The 21,632-nt window shown below is 49.7% G+C and overlaps 1 protein-coding gene across 6 annotated transcripts in view; it reads right to left on the bottom strand.

The window, feature by feature from the left end:
* NRP2 (neuropilin 2) overlaps window positions 1-21,632 on the bottom strand; it is a 90,714-nt gene that overhangs the window by 44,708 nt on the left and 24,374 nt on the right. For all 6 annotated transcript variants that reach the window (XM_037397718.1, XM_037397720.1, XM_037397719.1 and 3 more), the window contains exons 3-7: window positions 16,734-16,915; window positions 12,142-12,372; window positions 11,411-11,566; window positions 9,392-9,561; window positions 8,166-8,321 (exon numbers count right to left, since the gene is read on the bottom strand). In XM_037397718.1, the coding sequence (XP_037253615.1) occupies window positions 8,166-8,321; window positions 9,392-9,561; window positions 11,411-11,566; window positions 12,142-12,372; window positions 16,734-16,915 (895 nt within the window). The remainder of the gene's footprint in view (window positions 1-8,165; window positions 8,322-9,391; window positions 9,562-11,410; window positions 11,567-12,141; window positions 12,373-16,733; window positions 16,916-21,632) is intronic.

The raw sequence follows: 21,632 nt of genomic DNA, 5'->3' as shown, positions 1-21,632 counted from the left end.
GCTGCTCCAACAAAAAAGCCCAGATGCACCTGAACAGTGCGTGAGACCTTGCCTCCCCTCTGCAGGTAAACGGGCTGACAACCTGACACATCCTCCTGCTGAGCTCCACCGGGAAACATCGTGCGCAAGCAGCAGTGTGAGCAGGGAGGATGCTGCCTCTGCCTGGGGTGACAAGATGCTGTCCCAGCCAGCCTCTCACCCCTGCCTCTCCCGCCAACATGCAGCCTACCACACAGAGACAGCTTTTCGGGAGAGTTTATGATGCGACATGATATGAAAAGGCTGTTGCCTTACCAGATGGCCATAATCAATAACTACCAGATGGACGTTAGATCCACCCCTCCTGCCCATTATTTTAATAGGCTGGACAAAGGCTGGATACTTGTGGTTCTGTTTCAGGTTGCACAGCCATAGTGCAGAAGAGAAGAGGGGAAAGAAGAAATAAGTACCCAACCCAAGGCAATTTTCAACCCTTTCTCTGCTTGCAGCATAAAGCACTAAAGCTCACAGACGGAGGCTGCAGGCATTGCTCGCTTTCCCTCCAAGCGCACAGTCTCTCAGGACAGGCTAGAGCATCCTCTAATCTCAGCTAGGAGCTGCATCCACACTGAGAAGCTGGCTGGGCTCTTCTGCAGGCTCCTACCCTGCATATGCCATGCTAAGCACAGGAGCTCCCACTAAGTTTATTTTGGAGCAGATCAGGAGGGTGTTATCTCTGGCACTGATCTTCTGTCAGAGACAAGAGTCAAACAATTCAACTGCAGATCCCCACGATCCACAACAGAAAATGGGGCGAGGTTGTATCCTGGTCTCTCACCCTGAATAGTGGTTAAGAAGCATTTTATAAGCCTTTCACTGGTTTAGGCCTGCAGACAGCACGTTACTGCTCTTCCCCCAGGATCCAGCACGCCAGGGCGCACAGAGAGTGTTTGCAGAAAGGGACAGCAGCTGTTCACAGCACTGCAACCAGCTCTAGGCTATCCAGCCCAGGACGGTGGCACTCCTGCCAGGGCAGGGAGCAGTCACCCCCCAGAGGGCCTTGGTTACAAATTTGGCTGGTTACTGGGATTTGGGGTTGATGTGAACTTGAGTAGAAATGCTAATCTGGAGAATATATATCATGCTGCTACCATTTAGCAACACAGCATGGTTTATGTGTTTTTAATATCCTATTTTATCCTGTCTGACCCCACTTCCCATCCTTTTCCTTGCTCAGCAGACACCAAACACCCTTTTTTCCAGCAGGAGGTCTATGAGAAGAGTGGTTACTGTGAAACACTCCCCAGGCATGCGTGTGTATGTGTTGTAAACCTGTGGGAACACACACACAGGCTGAAAGGATACATTTCCACACCACAGCAAAGCCTCCAGGTTTATGTCAACACAGAAGCTGACACACAACACCTTACCTCTGAACCTAACACCGGAGGACAGGAAATGTTTATCTGAGCTGGTGCAACTATTATAGCATGAGGAGCACCACGTCAGGTCAGCCCAAAGATCCCTCTGTCCCAGGGGGCGGCTCCTGATGGTGGCCCAGCAGATGCCCAGGGGCAGCAAGCCCAGAGGAGTTTTCTCCTGGCAACCTCTTGCCTTCCCACAATCAGCAGTTTGAAGACTCCATGAGCCAAAGGTTGCATATGGACCAGCATGTTTTAACAGTCACTGACGAGGTTTGCTGCTCTTTTTGGTTTAACATATTTCCAGTTTTGTTCTTTTTTAGCTCTCTTCACACATATGAGTATCAGGGGCCAGAATCCAAATTTACACCAGCGTAATTTGTTGCTGACTTCTGCAAAGTCAAGCTTGACAGAAAGCAGAAGCAGGACTGAGCCCAAAAACTTTACCACTATCACATGCATTGCTGAAAGCATCTCTTACATGACCTTAGTCCCAACCACCTGCTTCCAAGGAGCGCAACCTCAATTCTGCTTTAGATCTGGGGCCCAGTAATCTCCTCAGATTAGATGACATTCAACAAGCTACATAACTCTGAATCCGGGGCCTTGACACCCTGGACTGCCAGTTTATAAGGGCAGAAACGGCACCTGGGTTCCAGCTCTCTTATCAGCCACATTGGCAGGATCTCCCCAGTGACCCTTGTTTCTGTAAAGCCCCAACTGATCATAGCACATCACTGCTTCTCACCCCGTTTAGCTTCAGAGAAAGGGGACATGTTCAGAGGGCAGGTGCTTAGTGCTGTTAGAGAAGTGGGGTCCCCCCACATGCCGGGCCTTTCAGCCTCCTTCACAAGTGGAAACGCACTGTGAGCCCTCAAGTCCCGACACTGCTGACCAGGGTCTGACCCTGAGCATGTGGTTCCTCTGCATTGAAAACACCAACCCCAGAGCCCGAGTGCACCGTGGAGAGAGTCCCATTGACTTGAACAGGCTCTACATCGTGCCTCAAATTAGCACTCACGGCATGGGAAGAACTAGCAGGAAAATGTGTGAAATTGGGAGCGCCAAGAAAGCAAAGATTTCTTTCCCCTTACCAAAATAGAACATTGCTATTCCTCCCATCCTATCTGCTTTTCATCCCACTCAGCACATATTTTGAGCCAAGTCTTCAAATGGTGTAAATCAACATATCGCCATCGAAGTATAAGAAGTCACGGTAATTTACACCAGCAGGAAAAAAAAAAAAAAACCCTGGCTGTGATCTATGGAGATAGATAGATAGATATACACTCAGCAGAGAGCATGTATGCGCATGCACACGCACACGCACTGAAGGGTGACAGAGCCAGAAGACAAATGGGAAAACCATTAACAAATTAAAAGCACCTTCCAAGAAGCAGTCAAGGGAACTCATTTTCACTGCTGCCTCAAAGAGCTGCCTGTACCCTCCCCATATACCTTACGTTTACCTCTGTTTTAGTCCAGTCGGCAGGTCTACATGTAAAATTAAATTGATAATCAATGAGAGCTGACCTGCTTAATTAATTTGCTGCAGAAAGCAAGTGCTGGGAGATGATGTCTAGGCTAGAGGAGGACTGGGCAAGTTTTCCGTGTGCATGCACTTGCAAGCTCCACATCAACACTTACAAGTTGTATTTCTGACACGTTGGAACTGCCACGGGATGATGGGGGGATTTCTGAAGCTGCATTAGTTCCAGTGGGTACGGGACTTGTGCCAATGGCAGTTTGGAGTGAAGGGCAAGCGAGACAAAAAGTGCCATGAAGTCAAAGAGGCAGCAAGTCAGGAAGGGGGCAGACGGTAGCCTCTCTCCCGCTTTATTTATTGTGCTGCTTGGCCCCTATGCAATTTCTTGTGGAGCTAAAGAAAGAGGCTGGGGGAGGCAGAGGAGAGGGCCAAGGATGGCAGCAGCCCTGCCTTCGTCTGTATGTATGTGTCTCTCTGGACCCACTAGATTTACTGCAGGATTATGTTATTCCCGCGGAGACAGAGCCCTGGAACAGAGCATGCTAACAGGATTAGGGCTTCAGGATTTAGACAGAGAAGCATGAAGGAGAAAAGTAGGGGAGATTATTTTCCTTGTCAGATAGGGAAGGCATAAAATGGGGCATGTTTGATGGTGGGAGGATTCTGGCTCAAGTGGAGGGTGCATAGTTCTGGATTTATTAAATCCAGGAACAAGGAGGTAAAAGAAAAATTATACTTGGCAACACTCAACGAAGCACAGCCGCCTGAGCAAACCACAGCGTGCTAGGCTGGGCTTGCCAGCACTGTGTCTTTGAGAGGCTCCACTCAGATCTGGGAGACACCAGGGACATGAGGAGTGGCACTCTGTTAGCCTGCAAAGGAGATATCAGGCTCAGAAGTACAAAGCTGCAGCCTTGCTAGGAAAGCCAGGGCTGTAATTCTCCCCTGGTACTGCACCAAGGGTGAACGCGCAGGATGCCTTTCCCAAAGCCTGACATCTTTGTCCTGCCTGCAAAAGCAGCTGAAGCAGGCTGGGACCTGGGGATGCTTCTGGACAAACCCTCTGCACCATGATGTCTCTGTGCAGAAGCACTTGTGGCCCTCTGGCTGATCACACAAGCTTTTCCTGAGTTTTCCAGATAAAGAAGCCACAGGACTGAACACTTTTCTCTCCTGCTCACCGCCCCCCAGTGAAAGAACACAGGAGGCCTCAGCAAGAACAGAAAGGACAGAGGAATGCTCCTAAGATAAAGCACAAGGGTCTCCAAAAAGTCATCCTCAATATTCCCTGCCAGCACCAAACACTTCTGACATACCCAGCTCCATGCACAGCTGAGATATTCAGCTCTTTGCAGCAATTCAACCTGCCTTCTTGCATCCACCTAAAATACCACCCAGGAAGGTTAGCTGATAACAAGCACAAAGCCATCAGAACAAGTATGAAATGGCAAATGCACATCACCTGGATCTTGCCACCATTTCTCATCCACTGACTGCTATAGGTTCTCAAAGCAAACGTTTCAGTTAAGTCCTCCCATTTTACAGACAGAGTAATGGAAGCAGGGAGAGCACCCATCACAGTCCCAACCCACCCTGAAACCCATCCTGTTCCCCTATCCCTTGCCACACTGGATGATCCCTGTGAGCTGATCTCCAGAGTTACTAAGACAGAGTGGCTCAGACCACGCTGAGCCAGAACCTGAGACCCTGCAAAGGAGGAAGTGGATCAGAATGGATGAGCACTTTGTTTTCTGATAAAATCCTCATAGTTGAATCTGTCCAAAGAAAATGGCCAAAAACAAAAGGTCAAATCCTGCCAGGTGAAGAAAACGGCCAAAAATAAAAGGTCAGATCCTGCCAGGTGTTCTTTTCCTTCCTTGAGTTCAAGAACGAGTTGTTTTCTAAAGACATTTGCAAACCGCTAGATAAGACCTCAGCGGCACGCACACCAGGGGTTGGTGCCTGGATGATAACCTCTGGGGCCATCGACCCCGGATGCCAGAGGGGGATGCAACAGAGAGCACAAGAGCCAGACCAGCCTTTTGGGGGCAGGGGTGGTTCGGCTGTTTCGTGGGGGTGTGCTAGTGGGTAGTAAGGGGCAAGTGTGGGGCAACACATGGTGGTGGCCACTCTTCTCCCCGTCTCCTTTCTCAGGGGTCACACAGGAAGACAGCTCTGCACCTTTGGCTGGGCTGCTGGGTTAGCCTCTCCCCTTGATCCCATGTCCCAAGCAAGGACAGACCATCACCCCCTGGACAGCGGGACATCTGGGATGTGCTGGGCTGGGCTTTGTGCAGAGGGGGCTGCCAGGCAGGGGAAAAGCCCAGTAGGGTTGGGGCAGGAAGAAGGTAAACATGGGGCTTTTCTCCTACTGGCTGCAGATCTGCCGATGCCTCCCAACCCCAGAAACGCAGCAGCACTCAGCACGGAAACAGACCAGCCAGCTCTGTCTACTGTGAGCACGTATAAATCTTGTTTTCCTCTGCTTCATCCTGCCTTTCCCACTTCCCTTGCTGTGAGTGCCAGCAGCTGGGGACTCAAAAGGTGAGCCATCACGTTTCACAGGGAAACATCCTGGCCCCACTCTCCTCTGAAACACTGCGGGGAGGGGAAGCCGGAGGCAAGAGACCATCATGCCCTCCACACCCCTCTTGCACTCTCTGGTTTTCTCTTGCTTTTTAGTTCCCTGATGAAGATGTAAATGTTAGCTGACCTGCCTATAACATGACAGAGCTTTGCTTTTGGCCCACACAGCCAGCAGAAATTCAGAGCAGTGTTTGATACATCCCATATGCCTATGTGTGCATGTGCATATATATATATATGTGTGTGTGTGTGTGTGTGTTTGTCTGTGTATATATATCTGTATGTGTATATATATATGTAGCTATCTGCATGTATATAGAGGAATAGAGAGAGAGTCCCCGTCTGTCCGCCCCCTCTCCTCCCTCCCCACTGCTTATGGCACCAAATCAAGCTGCGGCAGACTTGACAAATCTATTTGGCATGGTTCACTCCACCGTTGCAGCCTGAACCGTGTGGAGCACTGCACTGATGCAAGGAGGAATCTGCACCTTGAATACAGACACCTGGGAGCTTGCCTAATGCAGGAACAGCAGGGATTAACGTGGGTGGGGAATGCAGGGGCAGAGGCCTCAGGACTAGGCCCACGAGCAAGAGCTTTGCCCTGGCCCTGCTGTGGCTCGGTGGGCTGGCAGCCGGTCGTTCGGCAGGGAGGGAAAGCAGTCACCTGGATGCAAGGGGTAGGAGAGTCACCAAAACCCAATTACTTATCCTCCAACCTCGGGAGGTATCTGCTAAATGGAAGCCAGAACATGGGAATGAAGCAAGACTGGAATAAAGGAGTGAAAAAGGAGATGTTTGATTTTTCCTCTTTTTTATGAAGAGAGAAAACAGAGCCGAAAAAAGCCGATAGGACTCAAGGACCAAATCCTGAAATGGTGGCAATTCATATGGCTATGGCACTGCTTTGGGTTGACACCAGCCAGGCTTTAGGGTCTTGCTGGAGTGATGTAAACTGGCCCAGCAGTACTGAAACCAGCTGTACTGTCCTGCTCCATATTGGCTAAGGATCCACTGCCCAGCGCCTGGGACTGCAAGATGGACCATCTACTCTCCCCTGCAACTAAAACTCCCCTCCACGCCAGACTCCTGCCCCAGTTAGACTCCAAAAGGTAAATTTATTGCCAGTGGTTATGTGAAGCACTGAACTAACTGTGTATTGAGCCCGTGTCTCTGCCCAGCATGCTGCCAATCTCCCATCTGCCTTGGCTTGCAGAAACAGTCCCAGCGAGACCCCAAACTTGCCCATTTTCCATGGGGTGAAGAGAGATGACCCTGGTTCACAAAATGGTCTGCCATGGCCAGTGGGTCCTGGGAGAGCACAGAGCTCCCACATCAGCACATGGCCACCACGTTAGGTTTATACATGAGCTCTGCCATGAGCTATGGCCCTGGAGCCAGCGTGCCTGAGGTCTCGGCGAGCCTGGCTGCTGACTCTCCTTATTGGGGAGCTGGGCTGCCCCATGCCTCCATTTCCCTACCTCTAAAATAGAACTAACACCACCTTACTGGCATGTGAGGAGCTTAAATACTCCAAATATTGGAGGTATGGGACCCTGCTAGGGGCCTCTGCACAGAGAGGACTCATTCTGCGAAGCAAAGTGAATTTGAACCGTGAGACACACTTGTGGGGAAGGGGAAATCACATGGCCCAGAAGGGAAGGAAATGTCTGGATGAATCCTGGACAAGGCAGGGTACTGCGTTTCATGCCAGCAGTGCCTGTGCCAGCAAACGGAGGAGACAGCTAATTTAACAGAAGAGCTGAGCAATCAGAAATTGCTGGGACGTGTGTGCAGAGGGAGGTGTGTGGGACCCCAGCCACTCTGTTCACACAGCCAGATTATGGCACATCAACAGGGAGGACCCGAGCTGCGGCAACAGTGCTAGTGGGCACCACAGAAGGGTAAGGAAAGGCTCTCCCAAGGTGCCCTTAAGCTGGGGACAACCACACGACCAAAGCAAGTGACAGAGCAGGACCAGCCTGGCACCATGGCTGCCTTAACCCCCCTCCCCATACGCCAAAGGTCCCGTGCAGACTGCCTTGAGCTTGTCTTGCCTGGCCATGCAGCAGCACCTGCAAGGCTTGGAACAGCTGAACACCCTTGCTCCCGTCTCTGTGTGCTTCCTAGAAACACAGCAAGATCGTGAAGCAGCTCCCACAGCTCAGTGCACCCTTGCTGACCGTGCCTGCTAGTGCAGATCCCACAGCTCTGGCAGCCTGAATTGCTCCTCATTATTTATTGTTCATTTTGTTCTCTGGGATGGTGTGATCGCCTCTTAGGATTTGTGCCCTTTCATTTCCAGGCCTCAGTAACTCCTGAACTACAGTTTCATGTGGTTTTGTGATTGTTAACCCAGCATGCAGACAGGGCTACGGCCATAAAAGCTCAATGAATCTTGTATAGCAAAACACAGGCTGTGAAAGCATTTTCTCCTTCATTTGCAGTCAAAGAACATACTCTCGCCACCACGAAAGATACAACAGCAGCCAGGTTTTCCAAGGAATAGTGTTTCCTCATTGCTGTGCAGAGGAGAAAGGACTATTTCTGCTCAGAGCAGTATCAGTCTTTTAACCCTCATCAGGAAAAGGGTCCCTCACAGATTAAACCCTCTAGGCCTATAAAATCTCTGTTTTCCCTCCTGTTGGCTGCAAGACTCACCACGGTGCATGCAAAAGAGACAAGAAGGCCTTTACCTTGTGGTTCTTCCCATGTCGGTACATCATCCAGTCCTCACCATTGGTGCTGACCTCCAGCTTGTAGGTACGTACGTAGTAGCCATTCTGGGTTTCTCTTGAGATGGCACCCTGTGTGGCAATGGCTGTGAGCACAGTCAGGAAGTGGAGGTCCACCTTTTGAAGGGAAAAAAGGATGAGAGAGAGCGGTGACCACCTGAGAGCCCAGGCTGGCTAGCTAGTTCCTCCCTCTGTCTCTGAAAAAATGAAACGGTGTGAATTCAGTCTGTCTCACTCCATCTGTGGGAGCACATTTGAACAGGCACAAACCCCCCAGGCTGACTTCAGCAGGATGCTCGCAAACAGTGCCATGGGACAAAAGCAACTAAGGATCTTGATGTCTGTCCATATGGGACCATCACAAAGCCTTCTTTCTGCCTCAGACGAAGCAACAGGATCTGCACAGAAGCTCACGTTCATTAAAGCATGACAGAGGCTGACTTTTTCCATGTAAAATAAAAGCATGATGTACAATTAGCAAGTGCTGCAGTTCTTGGTTTTCCCTTGTTTTGTTTTGGGTTTTGGTTTTTGTTTGTTTGTGGTTTTTTTTTTTTTACAACGTGGGTTGAGAAAGGTCAGCAGAGCTGGCTTGGTAGCACTGTCATGAATGAAGAATGAAATGTCTGCTAGAGGCAATGACATTCACCACCTCTTGTTCCTAGGGCCCTTTAGCAAGCAGTGTCTCACAGCAAAATGACACAGCCAGAAGTCCTATGTGGACAGAGACTGTGGCTCTAACCAGCTCCCAGGGAAAGCCTTTGCTCTGTCATCCCCCTACCTGACATTACCCCACTCATGCTCTCTGCATCACTGATGAGATAAATATTATTCTAGTTGGTTTTCCACATGCCCCCTGGAGACTTTGGTTCTCAGGCCAGTGGCGGAGTCAGTAAGTGGCAGACGTCCCTTAGTCTCTGTCAGTATGCTGGGAAGTCCATCAAGGTTTTGGGGAGGAAGGAGGGGGTGGGAGAGGGCCAGCAGGTCAAGTCAGCCCTCACGCTGACATGCTAATGGGAGAGCCAGCCAGCTGCATTTCACGGAGGCACTTGCAGCTCCCCTGCTGCTTGCTCTCCGTAAGCCACAGAGGCAATAAAAAATTCAACAAGCCTTATGTTCAAGGGTCAGTTTAACAGCGTGGCACTCCATTTGGTGGGGGAAGAGGTGAGTGGGCTGGAAAGCATGCATACCTGAAGGTACTCTTTGTTGCTGTCTACATTGGGAGTCCAGCCATTGTCATCACTGTTGAGTCGGCTCTGTTGAGGGGTCCATCGCCCATCTGAGTAGGTGGAGGAGGCACTGATCTGCATGTTGGAGATCCTGCCAGACTCCATCCCCAGCGGCACATTACACTGGAAGTCTGGAGTGGACACACACACACACAGATCAGCTTACAGTCTCCGTACTTCACTCCCAAGTGGAAGGCAGTGCTGAACTATCCTCCACAGCTAACCCTAAGCAAAGGTGCTGGCCTTTATGGTGCAAGATGACCATCTTGCAGGCTGTGTGTGCTCACAGAAGGCACTGAAAAATTAAAGATGGGGCAGCTTTATGTTTGCATGTCCCTCTGAAAACTAATACAGTCCAGATCTTTCTCCCTCTATCTCCTTCACTTTTGCAGTTTTGACACAATTCTGTCCTTTCCCTCTATCTCCACCAAGATGTCCCAAGTCCCCTTGCCACAAAGTTCCCCGTCTTCCTCAAGGCTGGAGGTGAAATCTAAGCACTGACAAGGCAAGGAGTATGGGCAGGCACAACGGGAGGGTGCTTACTGCTGTGCTGCCAGCTGGAATGTCAAGGCCTGGAACAGGCAGGTCTAAAGGTTTCATGTGCATGTAGAGTATGGATGCATGCGTGTACAGGGCTTTCTATATGTGCATGAGCTACATGTGAGATCAGCCCCATAGGAATTAATCAGCCGAGGATATGAAAGACTCTGATATGTTTTCATTTGGGTTTCCTCATTTCTAAGACTTTAAAAGTCACAATTAGCTCAATCTTATTGCACATCTCATGTATTTTATGGCAGCTGTCCTGTAAAAACAATAGCAAAGAAAACATTAATAGAAAATACTGCATGGGCCCAAGCATGCCATTGCTGTAAACCAATGGGGCTTCACCAAATTGCCTGTGTTTTTAATGTGGCCAGATCAACCCTGGGTGGAAATGATGGGCCAAGTTAAGATCTCAGTGGTATTATTAACGTTTCAATTTACACCAGCATAAATCAAAACAGGCCTGGCCCTTTAACAGTTTCTTGTGCTCGATTTCTCAAGCTTTGTGTGTCATTAACATTTTATTTCCCAATCTGTTTAAAGAACAGAATAGAAAGAAGATTAAAGAACAGATCAGCTGAGTGTGGAGATAGGTAATGGTGAAGAGCTTATGCTTGTCTGTAAGTTTCACAGCCTCAGCAGTACATTCCTAACTCAATCACAGAGCAAGAGCCTGTAACCCAGCTGCCCTCGTGCTGCACCAACCCCTGCTCTACCCTGTTCTCCATCATAAGCGTTCAGTGTCGGATCAGGGACCCCATCTCTTTCTCTGGGACTGAGGGGTGTCCTGAAAGCTTATTTTGTTGTATCACAGGTTCACCGTGAACAGAGGTCAAGAACTGTAGCTCTGATACAAAAATACCATGGGAAAACAAACTGAATCTTTCTTCGCCCGCAAGTGTTATCACAAAGAATCAAAATGTTCTTAATTCTCAAAACACACAACTTACTTCCTCACTCTGTATCAATTTAATTCCCTTAATAAGGGATCTAAACCAAATTTTGGTTTGAAAATCCTAGAGCTTTAGGCATTTTTTAATTAGACAAATTAGACAACCGAGAAATCCCGATTTGTAGTTTGGGGCTGCTGCACACACTGGGCTGAAGTCTCCCCCTAAATCCTTTGGGCTGAGCACACACATGCTGGATTCTATCCCAAAAGGTATTGAGAAGACTTCATGAGCAAGTGAAAAGTCAAAGGTCAGAAAGTGTGATTCTTACTGAAATACCACTTCTATGAGAAACAGAGAACACACCTAGTGTAACTGCTGTCTGCATTGCTGCGGGGGGCGGGGGGGGGGGGGGGACGGACGGGGGATGGGACGGGACAGCCCCTGGACACACTCCTGCCTGCCTCAATCTCGCATGTGCCAAGTGAAAGACTTGGGAAAAACAGGTGACATGACTGCCTCATACACACATGTTCCAACTTACTTTCTGGGACTTCCTGCTGGATCAAGTAGTACTGAGCAGAGAAACCATCTTTAGCCACTGCCAGGTCCGTGTGGAAGGTGAGCGAGAGGACGCCGGTGGTTGAGCGGATGTCCGATGGCATCTTAGTGCCACAGTACCTGCCTATCAAGGGGCCAACTGCAAAAGAAAGAGCAGCAAACTAACATCTGCTTTTTCACTGGCCTCCTGGGTCACCAGCAGGTTGGCATCACTCAGCAGGGATGCCTTAGCCAGGCTGTTAGGGATAAAAGCAAGGCTTTGAGGATGGACTATGTTTTACATCTGCTGGCCTGGTGCCATGCAGTACACACCGTACAAAAATATCCACTGCAGCGGGCGTTGCTCTGCAATTTCTGGGAAATGCTCCAAACTGCTCGGTTTCTCAGTGGTTGTACAGGGTAGGGAGGTCCTCCCAGCACTGCATGAACCCGCTGCCCTTCCCTGAGGGAGAACTGGTGGTATCTCGGAGTGTCCCATGGGGCTTTCCAGTTCAGTGGTTACAACAGATCAGTATTTTGGGGTTTAACACATGCAGCCTTCTACGAGCACACTGTGCCCACAGCTGGCCACGGAGCGCCGCAAAGGCAGGTTGCACGCTGCAGCCACATGTGAGGTTAGGCACATTTGGTGTTCAGATGCAGACTGCACAGTGTGGAGCTTTGTGAGACACCAGGAGAGGCGAGGACAGCGGGGTGCAGCACCCCATGACTTACCCTGAGGGATACCGTCCCAGATGTCCAGCCAGTCGTACTTGCAGTCTCCTTCCCCTGCCTGCAGCGGGTCATGCTCGAGGTCAAAGAGCAGGAAGTGGAGGAGGATTTCTGTCTTTGGCTTGGCTATGATGGTGAAGACACAGTCCAGGTTGTGTGGATACTTGTCAGGGAAGCCAGGAGACTCAATAGTGCCGTTGGTGGCAGTGAAGTTTCTGGAGCAGTCCTCAGAACCTGTAGTGGCAGGGAAAAACCCACAGCTTTAGCAGCAATGCAGCTTAACGCCAACAGCTTGATACTGTGGAAACCCCATTTTGAGCTTAGAGGAGTTGTGTATTCACTTCTGGAAATGTTCTGTAACCCAAGAGCTATGTGAATTCCTGCAAGGACTGAGAGGGTGATTTTTAAAGCTTTCCACAGGTGAAGAGGCACGGTCCGTAAGTTCACTGGGGTGGGCAGCATGGTTCTAAATCCATCAGACAGCTCTGTAAACATAACCTGTACACCACTGCTTATCCTCCTGCCAATTACGCCAGAAACAGGACTAGAAGAGCGATCCCATCTAAAGCCACCCAAAGCCACGGCTGCGATTCAGCAGGCCAGCACCCCGTCATGTCCCTCCCAGGCAGTGGTGATGGCCTTGGTGGGGAAGGGAGCTGGGCTGGGGTTCCCCGCCAGCCCTATCCACTGTAAGCTGGGCCCCCAAACAGTGACCTGCCAGGAGACCTGTGTCCACCACCCCAAAGCCTGCCGAGGGGCCGGCCAGCCAGCGTGCAGGGGGCTGCCGTACACCTGCGGCTGCCACCCGCCAGCCATGCTGGCAACGGGCCACAGCAGTTCCAGGTCTGATGGAGGAGCCCCTGTTCGGGGAGGGGGCTGCCTGGGAAGAGGCAGAGTAACAGGGATGTCATCTTTTTGGAAAAGCTGTCCCCAGGGGCTGGTCTCCTGTAACCTTTACCCCTCCAGAACAGACATGTGTGCCTCAGTTTCCTCTTGAGAAAATCAGGAAGCACAAATATTTACACAGTGAAAAGGCCCGGGGGAGGGTGCCAATGTCTCCACTGTTAGCTGGAAACCCTCTGGAAGTGTGTGGTTAGCCTGCGGCCCCCTAAGACCCATGCAAGGGACAAGGGTCAGCTCCAGCATACATCCCCACAACACGGCCACGCCACGGCAAGAATGGGGGTAACAGGGGCTGTGGCAGGGTGAGCTCTGCTGAGAGGAGGAACAGAGCCCTCTTTCTCACAGGGTGAGCTGTCTGCACCAGAAATGCGAGTTATTTCTATCCTTAAGGAAGACCTTTGCGTGGCGAGGAAGGCAGACAATATTGCCTCTTATTTATTGCTGACCTCAGCACTGGCCTCGGCTGCAGCCAGGCCAGTTCAGTGCCCTGTCTCACACAGCCAAGGTGCCTCGGGGTGTCCGGGGAAAGGAGAATTTGTGTCGTATTCATACCACGGTGACTTTGAAACTGCTGCGCTGAGGAGACAGGACAATAGGCAACAGAAATCTGCAGCCTGGAGCTATCAAGAGTCAAAAGGGGATGGTCGAGAGGCTGCCGGCCACTGCTGCAACCCGGCATCAGCGTTTGCAAAGGTTTCTGCTTCAGTTTTACTGGGACACCCTCCTTCTCCTCTACAAACCCTTCTGCTCCAGCTCTTCCAGGCAGCACGAGTCTTCCCGGGACTAATGGAAGACTTGTTATTCAATTCAGCATTAACCTACAGGAGTCAGGCCAGCAGCCCGCAGTAATAGCAGGATCCCAGCACTGCATTATGCAGCGCCTAGCTGGAGAGCTACTCAGGAGAGGCTCTTAATTGACTACCTAATGAAGCAGCCAGCTTTTCTGGTGTGAACCTGTGGGGTAAAATACAGAGGCAAAAAATAAGGCCAAACACAAATCACTCTATAACGCTGCAAACAGGGATAAGGGTGTACTTCGTTCCAAACAGCTTGAAAGACAAATAGATAAATAGGGAAAATAACACAAGCTCCGAGCTAGGGAGAAAATCAAAGACTAAACCCAGAGTCAGGAACTGTCCTCTGGAGACAGGAGAGCGACATAACTATGTCACCGCCTTAGACAACAACAGTTTCCTCATGTGGGGGCTCTTATCGCATTTGGCATCTTTGTCTACAGTTTGGCTGATAGCAGCAAACACAATGATCAGCTTTTTATAAGGAAGCTGCAGATAATCAACGGGAGTCATGCTGACTTCGGCAGCACGGACCAGCCTGAGAGGAGGCTTTGATGCCCAGCGATGGAGAGCTCAGGCGAGCCCTGCCAAACCGACTCACAAAGTGAGCAGCAGGGAGGCTGGACCAGCCAGGGCAGGCGGCTCTTTTGTCAGCCCACAGACCACTGACTGATACCCATCAGGGGATTCAAAGACTGGTATGCAGTTGTTTGTATGCAGATTGCTCCTCTCTCACACAGTGATAAGGGAAATTTAGCACAAGGTGTGGAAATAAATGCTCAGTTGAAAAGAGTTGTTTTTTTAGGTCACCTTTGAGAAAGAAAGAAGCTGCAGCCAAGCTGCCTTTACTGATGTGGACAATGACAATCCGATGATGACCTTTAAAACTGATGACACCTTGCTGGCTACCCTGATGGCTCAGACCAAAACTTCACCCGTGCCTGCCTGCCTGCAAACAAAAGGCAAGGTATGCTTGTGCTGCGGTGGCCCCGCAGCCAGCACTGCCCACCGCCCTCCCTGGGAGCCCCGCGGGGGACAGGGGCTGGGTAGACGGGGTGGGCTGGGGGTGCTGCCAGATCACAGGCTCATCCCCGCCCCTGTGCCAAAATCTCTCTGCCAGGCTGGGTTTTGTGGGCGGTGGCTGTTTCTGGCTAGGATGGCTGCCTGCAGGGCAGGGTGGTGGCGAAAGGAGCCTCAGCATCACTTCAGACCTAAGGACAGCTCTGCGGGGACCTACATCGAGGGAGACAAACTCAGCTCCAGCCTCTGTCTAACACCCACTCTCTCCCAGATCAGCCCTTGCTTTCTCTCCCTCCCTACCAGCAGCAACAAATTCTCCTTTTCCCATGAATTTGGTCCCTTGCTGGCTCCCCCCCAGGCAGAGACGGTTCCTGCCTGCCATCCCTTCCCACAGCCACACTCAGCCTGGCCTGGCCACCTCAGCCAGCTGGACTACTCCTCATTGCCCGGCGCCCCCAATCTGGGCATGGACGCGATGTGAGGACAGGCACAACCCAGCACATTCTGCAGGGCTCGGAGGGGAAGCTTACAGACAGCGAGAGGCAAGGGCAGCTGAGGTGGGGCAGCAGCCTTCCCACCCAAACACAGGCATTCTTTGCCATCCTCCGTGCTGGCAGCTGGCTTCAGCAAACCCCAATAGCTGGATGAACCACTAAACTCTTCCAGGGCTCATATGCATCCTAATCATTATCAAACAGCAGCAGTGAGCTGGCTGCACCACAACAGCTCAACGACCAGTTATACAGCCCAGGCAACCACCAGCAACAGCACTTTCCTCATCCACCTGAACCTCCAGCCACCTCCTTCCTCATGATTTCACAATGAATTTGAGAAGTCCCATTCCCATCCTCTTGCAGTAGAGTCTCCACGTTCACATCTACCTGTGATGGGGTTGTGGGCTGTCTGCGCACCTCTGCCTGCTGCACAGGTGGGCCGAGGCCCCCGGGCACTGGCTGCCTTCCCTTTGAAGAGGCTGGGTAAGTGACACTGTTGTGCTCCTTTCTGGTTCTGCACCAGGCACAGGCATTTTTCATGCTGGATGCAATGACGTGGAAGCTGCGTGTGTGTTTTCCTCCAACGCACCACTGAAGGAATGTGGGCACAGGGCAGGCACCCGCATCCCCATGCAAAACACACTCTTGTTCCCTCGGCACGCAGGCACACCTCTCCCACCCGCACACAGATAGCCGGTTTTATTTTCTCAAGCCTCCTTCTTCCCAGGCACACAATAGTGGCAAATATTTAGACAGAAACACTATTAAAAGGCCTTTGAGCAGCTTTTCCTTTCCTCAATAATAGTTTGGTATTAAACAGAATTATGAATAGTTCCTCTTATATCTGCCTGGAAAGGAGCTGCCTCAGCCCTTGACAGCACTGCTGACAGCAGTTCCTTGAAAACCACAGCTCCCCAGTTACAAACCCCTCTTCCACCGACAGAAAACACAGTGTTATTGATCAGCCCTGAATTGCAGCTCCACAGGAGGGGGAGCTCCATGCACTCCTAACAGAGGGACAATCTTCAGCCCTAACAAGCTCCACACATGCCAGGAAGATACATGCTTCTAGTCCTCAAATACAAGAAAGCATTGAAGGAGGAACCTTGCTTTTGATGCCACGCTGTGATCCAAAAATGCACTATGGTGCTCCACTAACATCTTTACCTTCTTGGAAATGTGATCCAACAGACTTGCTTAAATTAAAAAAAACCCAAAAACCACAAACCAACAAAAACAGCCCACACACAGGAAAAAAAGACAAGAGCCCTTTATCTCTGAGGAACATGTTAAAAATCATACTGAAAAGGTGGCCAAAGACATCTCCTTGTAAAGAACACCGTGGCGAACAGCCTGGGAGACAGGCAGTGACTCAGACACTCACCGGTCTTGTAGATCTCATAGCGCAGGGAGAAGCCAGCACCTTGCCGTGCGTAGTCCGAGGTGAACTTGATATAGAGAGAGGGGCCAGAAGAGGTGATGGTAGGAGGTGCTATGTTCCCACAGTGCTTGCCCAGCAGGTCTGCTGCTTCACTGTCCCCATCTCGGATCTCAATGTAGTCATACCTGTGGAGGCAGGTGAAATGGCAGTGAAACCATCTGTCAGGGAGATGCTTCAGGATGCCAGGAACAAACAAAACCTACTTTTTGTATCTGTGTATTTCACAGAACATCTTCCAGACAGGTACCTTAAACTGTCACACATACCATACCATGCAACCCCCAATACAATTTCTTCCCTTTTGTCTGTCTGGCTACATTTAAGTCCCTTCCTCTGTTACTCCTCACATCATTAATCGATTGCACCCACATCCACTTCAACTTCAGAGCCAACAAGCAAAATTTAGGACACAATTTACCTCCATTTCCACAAGACTTCTTTGGCATGGGAGAAGCTCAGACAAACTCTCCTGGGGCTGCTCTCCTTCCCTTACCTCTCTCCTTAAGTGTGATTGTGCCACTTAGCACAGCTCAGTTTATTCTGCTATTGAGGTGGGGGTTGGCCAAGTACACACCAAGCATTAAACAAATAGCCAGTGTTCAATCCCAGTGAGCAGGTAGCTGTTTTGTGCACTGTCTGACACCACACCGGTCCCTTTAACAAGTGCGGCCAGTACACTTACTTGGCACTTGGACAGCAATACTCATCATCTTCTAACAAAGATTTTCTGTGGATGAGAAGTGCTGCACATCCACTATTGCCTGATCCTTGTACACCCTATAACAGGCAATCTGCCTTTGTTAAACCCTGCCTGGAGATGTCCCACCTGCCCGCTGGCATGGCTCCTGGGCATCTGAACAGTCTGGGGGAGAAATGTGGAGGGCTGGAAGAATTGCATCCTGGTGCAGGACAAAAGGTTGTTGCAAAGTCTGGGTCAAAGGTGAAACTCCTACAGACTCCTTCATATTTTCTAGGCCATTACTAATGGCAAGGTAGTATCAGACTCTGTGTGCTGTGAAGAAACAAACAGCTTTTACGTGAACATCTTGTTCTTCAGCTACTTTCTAACACCCACGCTCTCCCTCTCCTCTTCTCCTCCTCTCTGGCCAGCACGCTGCTATTTACAGAAACTGCCCATCTCTCTTCCACTGTTTATTCGCTTTGTATCAACCTGTTTGAACAACATGCTACAGCTCTTCTCACGGGGCCAGGAAGGGAAAAAGCATTTCCAGGCTGCCAGAAATCTGCCTTTCTTCTTTGTCACAAGATCTCCTGTTTGGGAATGGAGAGTTGAAAGGAGAAGTAGCTTGCTGGATACAGAATGATCCTCATGTGACTCATTCCAGTTCTGCAAAGCACACATCAGCAGGCAACAACCTCAAAACAAACTTACAGGGACTCAGTGTGCTCCTCCACAAAGAAAGATGGCTCGGACAGCTTTGGTTTCACTCCTTTCTAGGACTAACTCGGGCTGGGAGCCAGAAGCAAAATGCCTGCAGATAAAATCCTGTCTACACTGGACCGAACAGCTAGCTGCAATCATCCAGCCTTTAACTTCATTACAAACTCAATTGGCTTGGCCAAGGTGAAATCCAAGTGGTCTTAAGAAGAGGCACTCACGAAGGAAGAGCATTTGTCTCAGCTGGTGGGTGGATGCACAGAGATGTAAATGAAGATCCAATCCATTCCCTCTGCTCTCTCCTCATCTCTGTGTAGCTCCCTATCACCTCATGACCCCTTATTACCCTGACACTGTCCAGCAGCACCCTGCATGACCCCACTAATGTCCATCATGTGTGGCTTGATCCCACCATCTCCCCAGGGAGGAGGAACGAACAGAGGGCAGTGTTAGTGCTTCTTTTAAGTAGAATTTTTTCCTCCTTGTTTGTCTATTTGTTTAAAGTAGTGCTGAGCAAACATTAGGGACATTTTGTTCTCTAAATAACTACTTGCTGTCAGTGTACTTGCAGCCCTTCCACATCCGAAGTACACATCTGTGCCCCAGGACTACTGGCTACTAGTGAAATCGTGACTATGTGGCAAAAAATTAATTTGGCGAAAGCGTGAATGTTGACAAAACACAGTTAACGAAGCGGATTGTAAAAGCTGCTGTTTGCATGGCACAGGCAGAGGTTAGTTGCATCCCAGGGAACCACATCTGTTTGTGTCCTCATGGGGTTAAAACTTGCCAACACAGGCTTCAACTACTTGACTATAATGATCAGTTCCTGCTGTAGCCAACACACCAAACATCCTAGCACTGTCCGCACAGCTCCTCAAACCACCCAGTGCTGTAGGAGCCCTGGCAATTTCAGAAACAAATTCTGGACCAAGAAATAGTTGCTTATTGAATGGGTGAATAACTTCCAATAATACATACAATTTGGGAATATTGCAATCTGCTCATGGGCAATCTGCAAATGGAAAATTAAAAGAATGAATCTAGTAAGTAAATCATCAGGAAATATTTGCCTCTCTGAATTAAATCCTGTTTGACTTCATCCAAACATCTAACTGAGCTTTCTCCTACTAGAGCTAATCCTTAATAAATCAAATGTTACAAATAACTAGAAAAAAGAAACCCTAGGAGAAAGTCAGGGACTCATTTTTGCCAAATGTAAAATTAATATAAATGCATAAGAGTATTCCTCTTTAGCTAAAAAAAAAAAAAAACTTGGCCCAAGCCCTCTGCTCCTCAGGAGGCAAAACTCTCTTTCTTCAGGTCATAGAAACAGAGTGTGAACTGGGAGAATATTACACTGGGGAGATAACTCCTGCCCAGATAAGCAGGAGCATCTACGTCCTCTCCAAGGTAGCAATTAGGCTTTAGACTTTCAAAATGAAACACCAAAGCTGCCCGGTCCAAACCGTGAAACTTTCAAACTTAGCAACAACACTGGCTAATCCCCACCACAGCCTCTTTTGGCATCATGTGCCGCAGTCATGTGCATGCCTTGGCCCGCAATCAAACAAGCTGATAAACTCCATTCTCCTCACGTTGGGTCACTGGCCATGTTAAAATCCAGTTTGGCCAGACCTTTGCTTCTGTTAAGCCGAAGCATGGTTTCCAGACTTTTTCTTCCCGTGTGAAAAACCAGAAGAAAAACTGGAAGAAACCCCACCTCTGGGGATGCTTTCTACTCTAACCATTTCATTTCCAGATAATTACAGACTCGGGCACAGCCGGGTGGGATGCTTTTATGCAGCAACAGCATCTAAACTGTCTTGACCAGTGCCCAGCAATTTGCATTTCACTCATGTAACCAAATCCATTGTTTCAGTCAATGTGGAGAGGGCTGACCTCTCCGGCACTACCTCCACTGGGCAAGCTGCCATCTCCAAGCACAGTTCATGGCCACTTCTCCCCATCTAGGCATTGCTCCAATAAGCCAACCATAAATATGTGAGGGCAGGGTGCAGCACCCCATAACCCACGAGTAAAGTCAATGGATTAACCAACTCTTCTTGCCAGGAAGGTGACTGTAGTTGGCTGCTCCTCCAGTGGCAAAATATTTTCAGCTGCTGCTCGAGTGGGAAGGCCAGCCAGTTGGTTTGAAACTGCCTCAAACAGGTTTCCCCTAAGGAGTTTTAAGGCAGGGAGGCAAAGCTGAAGTGCTTTTAACTGCCCAGACAATGGGGGGTTTGAGAAAGGAGGGAAATGCATTGCTTAGATGCTCTTCTTAGAGCTGTTTAACAAAATTAAATGGAAAACATACAATGCTTACAAATATTGCTGCGTTTTTATTAAAGATTTTTAGTAGAAAGTGCTTTGCTGATGTTAAGAGAGCTTTTATAAACTAATTATAAAGCACTTCTAATGCCTGTATTACTCATGCTTGCTTTTCCACTCCAGTCAACCCTCTCTGCTTCCCAGTCTTCCCTTTCTCTTTATTTTCTCACAGTCACTTTGCTGCTGGCTCTCGAAACAAGTCTGTGAGGCATAATAAAGGCAAACAAGCCCTAAATGCAGTGATTATGAGAAGACTTCCAACTTTTCAGTCCTTTTCTGTTGTGAAATAGCTAATCTGCTCCCTGGCCATTGAGCTATGCTCCACTGTCCCCTGAGGCCAGCACAGACCTCCCAGGTGCCCACCCAGGCACTGGTGAGATCCAGAAACCCTACGACCCACCTGGGGAGCAGCTCCAGAAAGCCTGCACCATTCCTCTGGGTGCTCCTTTCCTGAGGCACACTGCTGGGCACAAAGCAGGGTTTGGGGACTCACACTGTTCCACACATAACCAACAAACCTATTGCCCCTCAGCCCCAGGTCCTAAGAGATGCTGAGTCCCTCCCCACCGAAACACACTTCAAGGACATTAGAAAGACATTAGCTTAGGATGGAGAAACACGAAAAAATAAATTATTTATATGTTCACAGCCATAACATGCGTCCTCTCAATACATAAGCTTGTGTGAGCCTTGCTTCAAAGCCCGAGGAGGGCTGCCTGCCTCCCTACACCAAGCTCTGACCTAGCTGGCAGCTTTCTCCATCTCCTCCTAGGGCTACTATTTGAAGTAGGTGAGGGCTGGCACAGAGCTAAGCCTGGTTTCCAGAGCTTGCCAGAGCTGAAGAGAGTTGCTAGGCTCTAACCTGAACTTCCCAGATGTTTAAGTGGGAGATACCATGTATAGGCATTTCCATGGGGCAAACAGCAACGATGGGATCCTCACGAGACCCTGCGAGGTAGGAAGGCAGGGGGGACCACTGGCTGGCCCAAGGTCACACAGGAAGCTTGCAGCACAGCCAAGAAGAGAAGCCAGCCTTCATTAGACAGATTATATCATATGGGAGGAGTCTGGCCCAGAAGGACAGAGAGACAAACAGGTACTGACTGCGTGCC

This window comes from Falco rusticolus, chromosome 8 (genome assembly GCF_015220075.1).
Source record: "Falco rusticolus isolate bFalRus1 chromosome 8, bFalRus1.pri, whole genome shotgun sequence".
Lineage (NCBI taxonomy): Eukaryota > Metazoa > Chordata > Aves > Falconiformes > Falconidae > Falco > Falco rusticolus.
This window is presented reverse-complemented; position numbering and strand designations above follow the sequence as displayed.